The sequence below is a fragment of the Phodopus roborovskii genome, unplaced genomic scaffold, assembly GCF_943737965.1.
Source record: "Phodopus roborovskii unplaced genomic scaffold, PHOROB, whole genome shotgun sequence".
Lineage (NCBI taxonomy): Eukaryota > Metazoa > Chordata > Mammalia > Rodentia > Cricetidae > Phodopus > Phodopus roborovskii.
In genome coordinates, this window is record NW_026126460.1 from 2,927,187 (window position 1) to 2,940,989 (window position 13,803).

Sequence of the window (13,803 nt, forward strand, 5' to 3'; positions counted from 1 at the left end):
AGAATGAAATTACCATTCAACATCTGACTCTCTTAAGTGATTAACAGTCAACATCTCATTTTAAACTCTGTAACTTTAAACATGAACAGAAGAGTCACGGCAGGTCTTTACTACTATCTGTGTAAGTTGTTCCTAATAAAACACCCATTTATCATTTATCTTGGGTCTAAGAGCCAGCCTGGTCTACAAAAATGAGTTCCAAGACAACAAGGGCTACTGTCTTGAAAAGCAACAACAACAAATTTCTAAATTCCTCCATATCAGAACACAACTTTTCACCTCAAGTCACACCCAAGTCACACTTCTCAATAGTTGTAATGTTCAGGTATGCCCCCTAAAGCAGCAATGTGAGAGAGAAGCAAGGGGAGTTACTGCTATTTTGTTTGGTCCCAGAAAGGCAGGCTTCTGCAGACTGTGATTACTAATCTGTCTCTATTACTTACATCTATACTTTCTGGTACCACTCTAAGTTTAAATTGATCTTTTATGCAGGTCACTGAGTGACTTTGGATATACTTGAGGACTAAATCAAGGGCCTCATGCATGAAAAGAGCATGCTGTACTACTGAACCCAAAATTTTGTTTTGAGATTGGGTAGTCAATATACTGTGCAGTGAGACAGAATTTTCAGTCCTCCTGCATCAGCCTCTGTAATAGTAGAGGTTAAAGGCTCAACATGGCCAGTTTAGTGACTAACTTTATGCAGTACACAAATACAACCAGCTGAAAATTTAAAGAGCCACTGAGACTATGTGAGACTTCCTTACACTTCCCTTAATGATCTTGTCAGGTACAATTAAATTCTGTACCTCAACCTAAAGAATAAAATGTCACGAGACTCTTACCAAGTCACTCAAAAGTCTGAACTAATGGCTGCCATCTGAACATAGGAAACACTATAGCTATAGCAATAAAAGATGATCCCCTGAGGATGGAGTTTATTCATTCACAGGACCAAATAAAAGCAATCATGGTGGCACATGGCTATAATACCAACATTCTGAAAGTACAGGAAGTGAGAAATAAGTTTAAGGTCATGTTCAGCTACCCTGGGTGACCTGAGGCATTGTCTCAAAAACAAAACTAAAGGTTTCTCTGCCACACAGATTAACTCAGGTTCATCTTTTATCCCCACCATTGTTTAAAAATAGTGAATCAAAACCTATTTAGCTTGACACATAAAAGGAGACTCACTACAACAATTATTAAAGAAATTATAATTCTTATGTAAAACAATCCATAGTAATGTTTCTTCTTTAACAATAGGTCATTTTTTAGAAGTCCTCTTAACAAACTAACGATTAAATAATTGTTTATTATTTTTCTGCATTTAGTTTTAGTACTTACCTATCCATTAATGCATCCTCAAGTAAAGGTGTTACAGCATAGATGTAGTCTTTTCCCATCTCACCAATATACTCAAACAAGAAGGAGAGTGACTTCAACACTCCATTCTGCACATTAAGTTCAGGAACTCTGTATTCATTCATTAAGGCAGGGAGTACTGTGAAGGGTGAGCATGTTTCAGCAACAATGGCAATTGCTACAGTAGTACAAACTCTGTTCTGCCTTTCCTGAACTTTGAGGTTGTTTAAAAGTGTAGCCAGTACATCATGAGGGCTGAAAAGAAACAAGAAAGACCTCAGCAAATTATCATACTTGTTAAACTTGTTCTCAGAGAAAAAGAAAAACTTTCTGATAAAATGCAGTACTTTTGTCATCACTAGGATTGTGGCTTTTGACTAAGAGCTTCACATACATAGAAGGAGGAAATATAATTATAACCTCAAAAAATAAAATAAAAATAAAAGGTTTTTTTAAAGGCTTCATACAAATTGTCATTTTTCTTAATTTTAATTCAGGTAGACTCATTTTCAAATATAAGTTTTACTCTTTAAACTTTCTGATATAAAGAAATTTAAATGGTAAAATATAAAGCCAAGCAGACTATACAAAACAAGAATATCCAACACTCTGGACCACCGTGCTCAAACACATAAAATCTGTTCCTCACCGTCCTCATTATCTTCCCTCTTTATGTTGGGTAGAATCCCCCTTTCTAGCTCTGGCTACCCCCACCAAGCTTTCACATACTTCCTTTGCTAAAGCTCAGACACATTGGGGTTAATCAATTTTGCACAATGTCTACCCTGAAGGTAGCGCCACCTAACTCTTGATCTCCTCTGAGAGAGAACTCTCACCAAAAGGAACTTGGCAGAGGAGAGTTTGCTTCAGCTTCTATGCTCAGGTCACATTCCATCACTGAGGAAAGTCAGGACAGGAAGTCAAGCAGAACTGAAGCACAAACCATGCAGGAATGTTGCTTACTAAGTCGACATGATGCTATTAGCATGTGCATGGATGCAGACATGCTACCAAAGCATGTGCAGCCTCACAAGGGCTCAATTGATGACTCCCTAGCAGTCATCAATTGCAATAGCTCCTCTGACTGGGGAAACACTTCATTAACCCCTCCCACATCCATGCCAGCATTTTGGCTGGCTTCATCTTGTGCAGGTCATGTGCTTGCTGTTACAACTGATGTAAATTCATGAGCAACTATACCATCATGTGTAAGTGTTCTTTTGCTGCAGATGTCTACCACCTCTGACATTTACAATCTGTACATCCCATTCTTCCAAAACCATTACCACATCTTGAGAATTAGGGGTGTGATATAACTGTCCTTTATTATGGACATAATGATAAAACTGACCCCAAGTTTACAACTTTATACCCATAATAAATCAGTCCATTTCTCAACCTTATCAGAGAAGTTTTAAAACTTTTTGAAGTTTACTTGTTTTTTTGTATGTGTGTGTGTTTTGCCTACAGGTGTGCCTGCACTGCATGTGTTCAATGCCAACAGATGCAGAAGGCATCAGATCCCCTGACACTGGAGTCATAGATTATAAGGCATATGGATGCTAGGAGTCAAAGCTGGCTCCTCTGCACAGTAGCCAGTGCTCTTAACTGCTAAAGCCATCTTTCCAGCCCCAGAGAAACTTTTTTAATCGTCAAGAGCAATTAAAAAAGAGGCCCATAATTGGACAACATAGAGATTAATAAAAGATGTGAAGTACATATCCCTTAATATTTTAAGCAATATCCTAGCCAGGCATGAGGGAAACATGCTCTTAATAAGGTTTTAATCCCAGCCCTGGGGAAGCAGAACTGAGTTCAAGGCCATCCTGGTCTACACAGCAAGTTCCATGACAACCAGGACTACATAGAGACACCATCTCAAAAGAGGAGAAAAAAAAAAATTAAGCAATATCCTAAAACACCAACAAAAAACTTGAATGTACACTGAAAAATAACTATTTCCCTCTCTGAAAATATCTACACTGCAGAAGAGGAAATTTTAAAGCATTCCATCCATTTTGATTCAACTAAGAGTTTAAAGAAATATACTATGCCTCAAAAGATTTGTCTACATGAAAACATGTTCCAACAATGAGTTTATTATAACCTACTTAAAAAAAAAAAAAAAATGAAAATACTCACCCAATGGCCTTTGCGATATAACCAAAAGTGTTGACGGTAGCTCTTCGAATAGCTTTTTTGTGAGCTTTTAAGAGCTCTAAAAGCTCAAAGCAAATTCTCATCCATTCTCTGGCAGATACATATTCAGCTCCCCTAATTAAAAAAAAAAAAAATTATTAAATGAATTGCCTTTCTTGTGCTATCAAAATGCTCTGATTTTGTTTTTGTGGCACTGGGGATGAAGCCCAGAGGCCCATGAACACCTAATTAGGGTTCTACAACTGATCCACACTTAAAGTTTAAAAAGTGAATGTGCATATTCAGTTGTAAAACCACCACTAACTCATTGTTAATATGAAAACTAAAAATGCCTGGCTTGTTAAGGGGTGGTGCACACCTTTAATCCCAGCACTCAGCAAGCAAAGAAGGTGGAGCTCTGAGATCTAGGCCAGCCTGTCTATAGAGTTCTAAGACAGCAAGAGCCACACAGAGAAACCCTGTCTCAAAAAAACCAACAAAACTACACTGCTACTTCTTATTACCAAAGTGAAATTTGCCTAAAAATAGTGATGTTGGATAACCTGACCATAACTACTTAGGTAAGCAACGTTAATTAAAGCTTGCTCATCTGAATACAAACCTACTAAATGTAAAGAGAAATACTGCCTATAAGAATGTTTAAGTAATCTACTTGAACTAAGTATGAGAATGTTACTACTTAGAAAAGATACACAATAATCTGCTTACCTGTCAGCAATGCGCCCAACAAGATCGATACAATTCTCCTGTACTTTTTCATGCCTATTCTTCAAGATGGGGGTGAGTCGAGGCAGGAGATCTTTAATTGGTGGTGTCATCTTATGCATACCTATTTGAAAGAAATCAAGGAACTATTAATACCTGAACTGCAACCACTGTTCACTTTTCCTTTTACTGTGCAATGCAATGCATAAACAGAAACTCACATGGATAAAAGCACCAGATTCTAATTAGACTTAGAATTTTTTAAAACTACCAACAGCTTCTAATTTCATGTAGAAATAAAAGAAATCAGCGATTTAAAGATTAAGGATTACTCAATAACAATAAATTTTTATTTGGTTTTGAAATGCTATTTGTATACTGACATGTAAATATGGGAACAGCCTATGCTCTGGTCAAATACAACAATATAAGCAAAAGTAGTCATGTAAATCAAATCAGAAAGGCCCCTAAACCCTTTAACTGCAAAACAAAGCAGATCCACAGTCTCCCAGAAATGCAGGGCATATCTGCATGGTATTTAAATCTATGGGATTGGGGGGGAGGGGAAGCTAGCAGGGGCTCTTGTTCTATCTAACTGATTGCTTTCTATGATTCTCCATGGCTTTTCTCATGTTACCCAATAATATGGTTTACAGCTTTCTGAAAAACCAGAGACCCACAAATGTTTAAATGATTGCTGGCAAGTCAGTATCTTTAAAGTATACAAGACTGGGCTGAACAGGGGATCATATGTAAATGCAACTATTCTTAGATCTATACTGCATAAACACTCCTTAATAAAACAAAAGAAAGTGGTTATCAGCCACTTCCCAACCCTTTCAGTCCTAATGGACTTACTTTTGACACTATGTTTAAATACAAAGAGTTGGGGTTTTTTTGGCTTATGATCCACCAGCCTCCCAAGTGCTAGGATGAAAGTCATGTGCCACCACTGCCCAGCTACAATGAGATTTTAAACACAGGAATGCCTTTGTTTACATCATCATTACTTCCTGAAGAAAAATTAAAAGTTCTCTCTTCATACCCAAGACGGTAGGTAATATAGTTGTGTTAAGACAGGCTAGCTCACTGCTTTACCTAGTCCTCCTCTTTGAACTCACGGCAAACAAAAACTACTAATAACCATCAAAATACTTTAACATAGAAGACTGAATAAATAATGTTTCTAAAGCTAACTTACAACCTCAGGGTTGTTCCTCCCCTTCCAGAAGATGCTGGATTACTTTCTAGCTGATGCACTACTTTTAGCAGGGTCCACTCTTCCAGTAACCACCTCCATACCTCACATGTCCTAAATTTCCCCTTTAATGTTTTAAGTAAAATATAAATGGACAATAGGAAAAGACTTTTATTCTGACAACCCTGAAATGTTTAAAAAAAAAACAAACAAAAAAAACAAAAACAAATTCCTAAATACAACTTTATATTTTGCTTTCAAAATACAAAGAAAATTAATTACAAGGCCAAATCCACACACAGTCAGGCAATCACATACCTATTACATTTACAATAGCTTTCAGTGCTCCAAGAATGCTGCCCAATACTTCAGGGTATTCTTCACCCAAATATTCATACAGTACTACACCCAAGTGCCCCATCAGTTTTTCCTGTAATAAAAGAAATGTTTAAAATGTTACTTTCTCCATTAAACAACCTGCTTTAAATAATAAACATATAAACCTGGCAGAATACATATATTACCTCTTGACAAGTCTTCATAACAACAGCAGTTCTGGAAATCAAGTCAGCTGCTTGTTGTCGAACTTTTGCTGACTTGTTATTTAAACGCCACAAAACTGTACCACAGATCTGAGGCAAGTATGGTTTGACTCGTTTGCCAAGAGCATTAACTACTGTTCCAAAGCCATTCAACATTACTGAATCCTAAAAGAGAAAGGCTAAGTTACATTTTTTTTTAAAAAACAAACAAAAACAATTGCTAAAAATACAGAATTTAGTTTTAACTAAAAGTTGACTGTTAAATAACATTCCATCTTTTCCAGCCACCCAAACATCCTGTTGTTTTTAAATCAAATCCAAAAATCTGAGGTAAAAGAACACTTGCTAAATCTGGAGAAAACTGATACTAAAAATGTCAGTGATATTTACCTTAAAAGTAAGTTTTCCACATATACAAAAGTCAGCTGCAATGTGGCACAATAGTTAGCTATGATGGACTGGGGTGATGGCTGCCTCCACGCCTGACCCCGAGGAAGCACATGGTAGAAAGACAGAACATATTCCTAAAAGCTGCCTCTAATTTTCATCCACACACATGCACACAAAATAAAATGTAAAAACTAGAAATAAATGATTAGTTGCCATTACCTCTGTAGTCTGTTCTTGGAAAGCATACAGTATACCATCAATCAGTTGTTCTTCAAGTTTATGATCAATATCTGCTGCACCTAGATTGCCCATAATTTTCTCAATTGTTTCCATCACCATTTTCCTGTACTGTTCAGCTTCATCTTTCAGATCATCCACAATCCTAGATATAATTTCTGCTGCTCCTACTTTGTTTGCCAACTCCACAGTCGTATCGACTAACTAAAAAGATGAAACAAAAGCAAAACACTTAAAATTACTTTTAATTACTTGGAAATTACTTTTCCAAGGAAATACAACTTACTAAACTTCCACAGAGCAGCCAGAACGTGGTAGGTGGCTCCCGCCTAGAATCCTAGCACTCAAAAAGCTGAGGCAAACCTTCCAAGATCAATGCCAGTCTGGCTATACAGCAAACGCAAGAAACATGAGATCCTATCTCCAAAACAAAATAATCCTAAGGAAATTATACTTTTGTCTCAGCAGGCTAGAGAAATCCTCAATCTACCAGACAAAAACATTTGCTCATAGTTTAGTACTGGTGAGCTGGGAGGCTGAGGCAGAAGGACCAAGACTATGAGTGAAACCAGCCTAGGCTGCAAAGTGAAATTTAGTCTCAAAAAGAAAAATCGGGACATAGGGAGGGTTCAACTTGCCGTCGTATCTGACAGCCTGAGTTTGATCCCCATGATCCACCTCAAAGAGGGAACTCCAACCAGCTGCTCTCTTACCTCCATAACATGCATGCACTGGGGGCACATGCACACACCATGACTAAGTGTAACTTAAACACAAAGTGCAAGCTTGGGGGTTGGGGTGGGGTCGTCTTTGTTAATGCCCTGGGCACTGGGCTGGAGAAAGTTCTCAGCAGTTAAGAGTACTGGTTTTTCTGCCAGAAGACCCAAATTCAATTCCCAACACCCACAAGGTGGTTCACAAATGTCTGTAATTCCAATATCAGGAGCTATCTCTGTAACTTCAATAGCAGGAGATCCGATGACCTGGCCTCTGTAGGCATGAGATACACCAAATAGTGCACAGAGACACACACTGACAAAGCACCCATACCATATACATGAAAAATAAACATTTTAAAATTTTAAATCCTCCAGTTTCATAAAAATTTTTACATTAAATGCACGCTTTTCAGGGGGGAAAAAAATGACAAAAAAGAAGCCAGGAATAGTAAAGCACACCTTTATTCCCAGAACTTAGAAGGCAGAGGCAGGTAGATCTGAGGAATTTGAGGTCTACATAGCAATTTCCAGGCTACAAAGTCTCAAAAGAGGGAGAGGGAGCGGAAAAGAGAGGAAAGGAGAGGAGAGGGCTTAAAAAGTCCATCTCCTGTCACAGTAAAGTACATATAAATTTTCAGATATGAATTCCAAGTAAGTAGAAAACTAGTGAGAGATTTTTGAGACTCAAACTTTAACCATAAAAGGTTACCTGTCGGTAATTCCTTCTATCCAAAGCCATTCTGTGTTGCCAGAAATGTTTAAAGAAAGGAGGGAGGATCTCTGTTTTAATGTAATTTGCTTCTACACCATCTGTCCCACAGCATTGTTTCACAACCTAAAAAAGGTTTAAAAAAAAAAAAAACACAATAAACATAACACTGACACAACATAGTTTTTTTTCTTAACTATTATAAAGACCTCTTTGAACTTACAAAGCATGTACATTATGCAAACAAATATGTACCCCCCAAACTGAAACAACTAATTACCTTCAATACAATTTTCTTCATTTCTTCATCCGGAGACTGGAACTCTCGAATAAGGATTAACATCACTTCTCTAGTATAGTAGTTGGCATATTCTGCATCCATAAGAGGAATAAGATACCCAATAGCCTTTAAGAAAGCGGCCAAACCCTATTTAAAAATAAAATACATAAAAAAAATACACACACGTCAGTAAATTAAGTTTAGACTGCTGTAAGTAACAGTAACAAAACCAGAATCTAAGGAGTAGGTTTACCTTTCCTCTGTGTTGGCGGATACCTTTCCATAGAGGTTTGAGCACAGAATCAAAAGATTCGATACCATATGGAGTTGCCGCTTCAGCCAAAGCAGCAATGGCCAAAGCACTGATGGTCCGAACTTTCTGCTGTTCATCCACAAGACCTATACGATCAAACATAGGTGTGAAAAACAGGCACCAATACCTAATTTTCACAATACAATCCAAACTTTACCAATGTATCTAACCATATATCAACAAAAGCAGTTTGTTAACAAAAAATATTATAAATCCTATTTCAAAAATAAAGCATTTGTATAGGGAAGCCCTTTCAGATATTCCCCACCCACCAATCAGTAAACAAAAATTAAGGACAGCTGATCTATAAAAATTACATTACCACTTACCATGTTCAATGATTTCAACTAAACTTCTTAGATGAGGCAAGATAGCACAGCCCATAAGAATAGCTATCTGTTGTACAATCTTAATACCAGTGTGCCTCGCTTGCCAAGACTTCTTGCTTTTGCACACAGCTTTTAAGAAGGGCAATAGAGAAGGAATGCCCAGAGCAGAGGCTACAACAGCAAAAGCTCTAGCTGTTGTATTTCGGACATACTCATCCATGTTATCTATATCAGGTCTCATGGTAGAAATCATAGTGGCCAGACCAGCAGCCTAAAGAGAAAAGATACAACAGCTTCAGTTAATATCGTTAATCCTCCACATATCAAAAGACAAGCTTCCTCTTCTAGGAATTCAATATGAATACCTTTGCCAAATTAGAAATAATCTCTCTGCCTTCCACTCTAGCATAGTAATCTTCATCAATCAACAGTGGCTCGATAACCACAAGAATCTGAAAGAGGAAAAAAACAAGAGAAATTACATTTCCACATCAATTTAGTTATCAAAGAATTTTGTTAATCCAGGGGTAGGTTAAAGAATTTTAATTCCATACTGTCGAGCCCTAGATAAAGGTGAAAATTAAATATAAACTAACATTTTATATTTAAAAATATATAAGCATTGTCATAATAATGATCCTTTATTCTAATGCAAAATAAAATACCACCTAATCTGGAAAAAATGAGTAATAATAACAACTTATAAGAATATAGATAGCTAAAACCATTTACATATATTTTTTATATATGTGATGCTTATGGGAGGAAAAAAAAGATCTCTTGGTTGTGATAATGTTAACTTGGTCAATTTGGCAGGATCTAAAACCACTGGGAATACCTGTGGGAGAGTTATCTAAATTGTGGGCAAGACCATTGCCTGGGCAAGAGAACCTGTACTAGAGTTAGTACAGGTCCACACATAGATAGACACAAAGCAAATCTCAATAACACCTTTCTCAAAACCCCTACAGGATCACAGGACTAATTCAACATTGATTAACTCTAAGGAAGCTATAAATAGGTAAACTTCTCTAGATTATGCTTGTATAGAATCAACTAAAGTTTTGTAAGTTTTAAATTTTAAGAATACAAGGAAAGGGGCTGGAGAGATGAGATGGCTGCTCTTCTTAGGTTCAATCCCCAGCACCCACATGGCAACTCAGAGCATTTGTAAATCCATTCCAGGGAATCCAATGCCCTCTTCTGGCTTCCAAGACAACAAACATGCAAGTGATGCAGGCAAAGTACCCACATACATAAAAGTAAGCTTTTATAAATATGCAGACAAACTGGTAAAATAAATTCCTAACTTTTTATATTGAAAATTAAAAAATATTGAACATCTGGGCAGTGGTGGCACATGCCTCTAATTCCAACACTCAGAAGGCGGAGGCAGGTGGATCTCTGAGTTCAAAGTCAGCCTGGTCTACAAGGCTACACAGAAAGACCCTGTCTCAAACAATGCCCCTCCACCCTGGAGGAAGGGAAACTTCCCAAAAAATAAAAATTAAACCACTGAACAAACCAACCTTGTGCACATATGGCCGTACTAAGTCATCAAGTTTATACAATATTCTATCAATAACTTTCACAAGTAAATGACGTTCTTGGTCCTCAAGTGTAGGAGACATCAACAGAGGAAGAATCTGGTTAAACAAAGGTCCAGCTCCAAATTCTCGAGCTTTATCAGTAATCTGACGTAAGGCAGCCTGGGAAAAAGCAAAAGGAAATAAAAATATTAATTTTCTTTTATAAACAAGCATTCAAAAGGGGCAAATTTCAACAGGAATATTTTAATGTATACTTAAGCAGGCAATTAACATATAGTATTAAAAATTCATTTTTGTCAAAATTGTTTTAATGTTTAAACCCACATGACTCAAGTTTAATGTTGTCAGTTCATTCAAAAAGGGTAATTAATTTAGTGGCAAGTGAGATGGTTAAGAGGTAAAAAAGAGCTATCACCAAGCCCAATGAAACCCGCTTCAACCCCTGGGATCTAGACAATGGAAGGAGAGAACTAACTTCCAAAAGCTGTCCTCTGACCTCTGTTTGCCCTGAAGTATGCACCACCTGCCTGCCTGCATGCACACATGCACTAAATAAATGAATAAATGGGTACAAAAGAAAAGAGGTTAATTTATAGGGCTTGTAACAATCCTCAGAGGGTAAAGGGTACTGGCCACCAAGCCTGAAGATCATTTGAGTTCAATCCCCAGAACTCACTTAATAAAAGGACTGATTCCAGCAAGTTATCACTATGTATACATGGCCAAAAATATGTATTCAAAGGATAATTTAGTAGAGCTATGGAACCATATAAGTATATGCCATGTCTTAGCTGAGGCCAAAGGGCCTTCTACAGTCAAGCCACATTTGGGGCTAATAGGACAACTCACATAATTTCTACTCATCACCTCTAGTTCTAAACACTTTCAAGTTGTCAGAGACAAAAAGTATATAACGTCCTCATATCCTTATCAGAGCAAAAAAAAATCCTTTGATGAGAATAATTCAATCACTGAGCCTAGAGCTGAAGTGTGTAATCCCAAACAGCCACTCCAGAATAAGAGTGGCCTGCCTGAACAAGCTTAAGGCCCAGATAAGCAACTTGCCAGAGACCACATAAAAAGCCAAAAAAAGAAAAAAAAGGAAAAGGGAAACAAAAAAAAAAAGACTAGAACATGCGTCATTTCTTATTCTATTAATTCCATCATTCAGGTGGCTAGACAAAAAGGACTGCTATCATGCCAGGTGTTGGTGGTGCCCGCCTTTTATCCCAGCATTTGGGAGGCAGAGGCAGAAGCAGAAGGATCTCTGAGTTTAGGCCAGCCTAGTCAACAGAGAGTTCCAGGACAGGCTAAGGCTCAAAAAACCAAAAAAATTGCTATCTTGCTATCAAACTAAATCCAACCTGGACTATGAGTTTCAGGCCAGCTTGGGATACAGTTTGAGAACCTGTCTCAAAACAAACAAAACCTATTCAGATGGCAGTGGCTGCACATGCCAGCACTCTGGAGGCAGAGACAGGCAATCTCTGTCAATTCTAGGCCAGTCTGATCTACATAGCTAATCATAGGACAAGCTCCAAAGCTACAGAGAAACTAAACTCCACCTTGAAAAATCAAAAATAAATAAAAAAAACCAAAGGAACAAATAAGTAATTTGATGGGCCGGGACTAGGAGACAGATGTGGTACACACCTTTATTACTGTTTATTAAAGGTGATGAACACCTTTAATTGCTGCACTTGAAAGCCGGAATGGCAGGTGATTTCTGTAGGTTCCAGGCTAGCCTGGTCTACACAGTTCCCAGAAACTCAGAACTATGCAGAAATCCTGTCTCAAAAGGCCAAAAATAAAAATAAAAATAGAACTTACCTTTCTCATTGGAGGTGTTCCATTCTTAATCTTTAAAAGTAACTTCATTATCTTTCTCTCCTTTTGCTCTTCTGGACTAAGTGTAGATTCATCAACATCAACCTACAAGAAAACAAAAATAAAGGTGGGTGGGTCAAGACAGTGATTTGTAACTCCCAAACAAAGAGCAATACTTTATTTCTGCTAGCATCACTTACCAATAGTTTATCAAAGTACTGAATGTCATCAGGTTTTAAAAATGGAAGATTCCCAGATGGCTGGTCATTAACACTTTTCATAGTTCTATCTTCAGTTTGCATGTGGAAACCAGTCATGCCACCCAAAGGTGTGGGTGTTGCTGTCAGCTTTCGAGCTGGAGTTCGAATGGGAACATAACCAGCTGGAGGGGGAAGGACCTAAGAGAGTAATAACACACTTTAGTAAGACTGCCCTGGCTTTACACACCAAAAGACAATATAGTAGCATTTACACTTAAAGAGATTTTTTACAATTTATTAGCTAGCAAGTTTATTTACCTAAGGAAAACCTATGCCACTGTTCAAAATTAATTAAAAGTTAAGGTATTTATGAAAAATATGTAATTTCTAATTTGTTAGTTAAAATTTAAGTGGGAAATACATGGAGTACTCTAAAAATTCTAGTCACTTTCAAACATTAATATGTTTGAAATATCAACATGTTGTTAAATTTTAAGACAGTATGTGAAATTAACAAAACTTGAAAATTATAAAACCTATGAGTCAGTGATTTCCCAAAAGGTACATTTAGTGCAAATATTTTTAATCATTCATTTAAATGGAAATAAACTTATATGGCTTATATAATAGATTAAAGTCATACATATTTTAGTAATAAAATGAAATATTCACATAATTCCCCATACCATAAAAATATATTTTAAGACTGAACTCTACAAAACTGATTTAAATACAAAGTAAAACTAAAGTATTTGCCACAACAATCTGAAAGAAATGACAAATTAAACCCTTTGCAAAACTCATAGAATGTTTAGAAATATGAGTTAAAAACAATAGTATTTGGTTTTTAAAGTAATGAGACTCTTGCTAATTATACTTTCCTAGGTAGGACAATAAGCTTAACACAGGTCTTCTCCAAATAGCCTTAATTACCATGTCTGAAAAATGTCAATGAGACTCACAATTAATCGTGTTAAATACATCTGAAGCCACCTGCACTTCGTTATCCAACTATTATTTTGCTGCTTGTCATCACATGTGCAGCATGAACCTCTCACTAAGCATTATGAATAAAGGTGAATTTATATACTGATTCTTACAGTATGGCAAATCCATTGGTGTCGCTGTACATTGAAGACCTAAAGATGCGTTTTAAGATTCTACTCATGGGGGGCTGGAGAAATGGCTCAGCAGTTAAGAGCACCAAGTTCAATTCCAGCAACCAAATGGTGGCTCACTACCAGCTCTAGTGCCCTCTTCTGGCATAAAGTCATACACA

The 13,803-nt window shown here is 37.0% G+C and overlaps 1 protein-coding gene across 2 annotated transcripts in view; it reads right to left on the minus strand.

Moving 5' to 3' along the window:
* Positions 1–13,803, minus strand: part of Sf3b1 (splicing factor 3b subunit 1) — a 40,646-nt gene that overhangs the window by 1,919 nt on the left and 24,924 nt on the right. For both annotated transcript variants that reach the window (XM_051190213.1, XM_051190214.1), the window contains 14 exons: positions 12,525–12,722; positions 12,328–12,429; positions 10,477–10,656; positions 9,313–9,399; positions 8,948–9,218; positions 8,559–8,704; positions 8,306–8,452; positions 8,026–8,151; positions 6,580–6,801; positions 5,953–6,135; positions 5,747–5,858; positions 4,234–4,354; positions 3,508–3,639; positions 1,348–1,620 (listed from right to left, as the gene is read on the minus strand). In XM_051190213.1, coding sequence (XP_051046170.1) covers positions 1,348–1,620; positions 3,508–3,639; positions 4,234–4,354; positions 5,747–5,858; positions 5,953–6,135; positions 6,580–6,801; positions 8,026–8,151; positions 8,306–8,452; positions 8,559–8,704; positions 8,948–9,218; positions 9,313–9,399; positions 10,477–10,656; positions 12,328–12,429; positions 12,525–12,722 — 2,300 coding nt within the window. The remainder of the gene's footprint in view (positions 1–1,347; positions 1,621–3,507; positions 3,640–4,233; positions 4,355–5,746; positions 5,859–5,952; positions 6,136–6,579; positions 6,802–8,025; positions 8,152–8,305; positions 8,453–8,558; positions 8,705–8,947; positions 9,219–9,312; positions 9,400–10,476; positions 10,657–12,327; positions 12,430–12,524; positions 12,723–13,803) is intronic.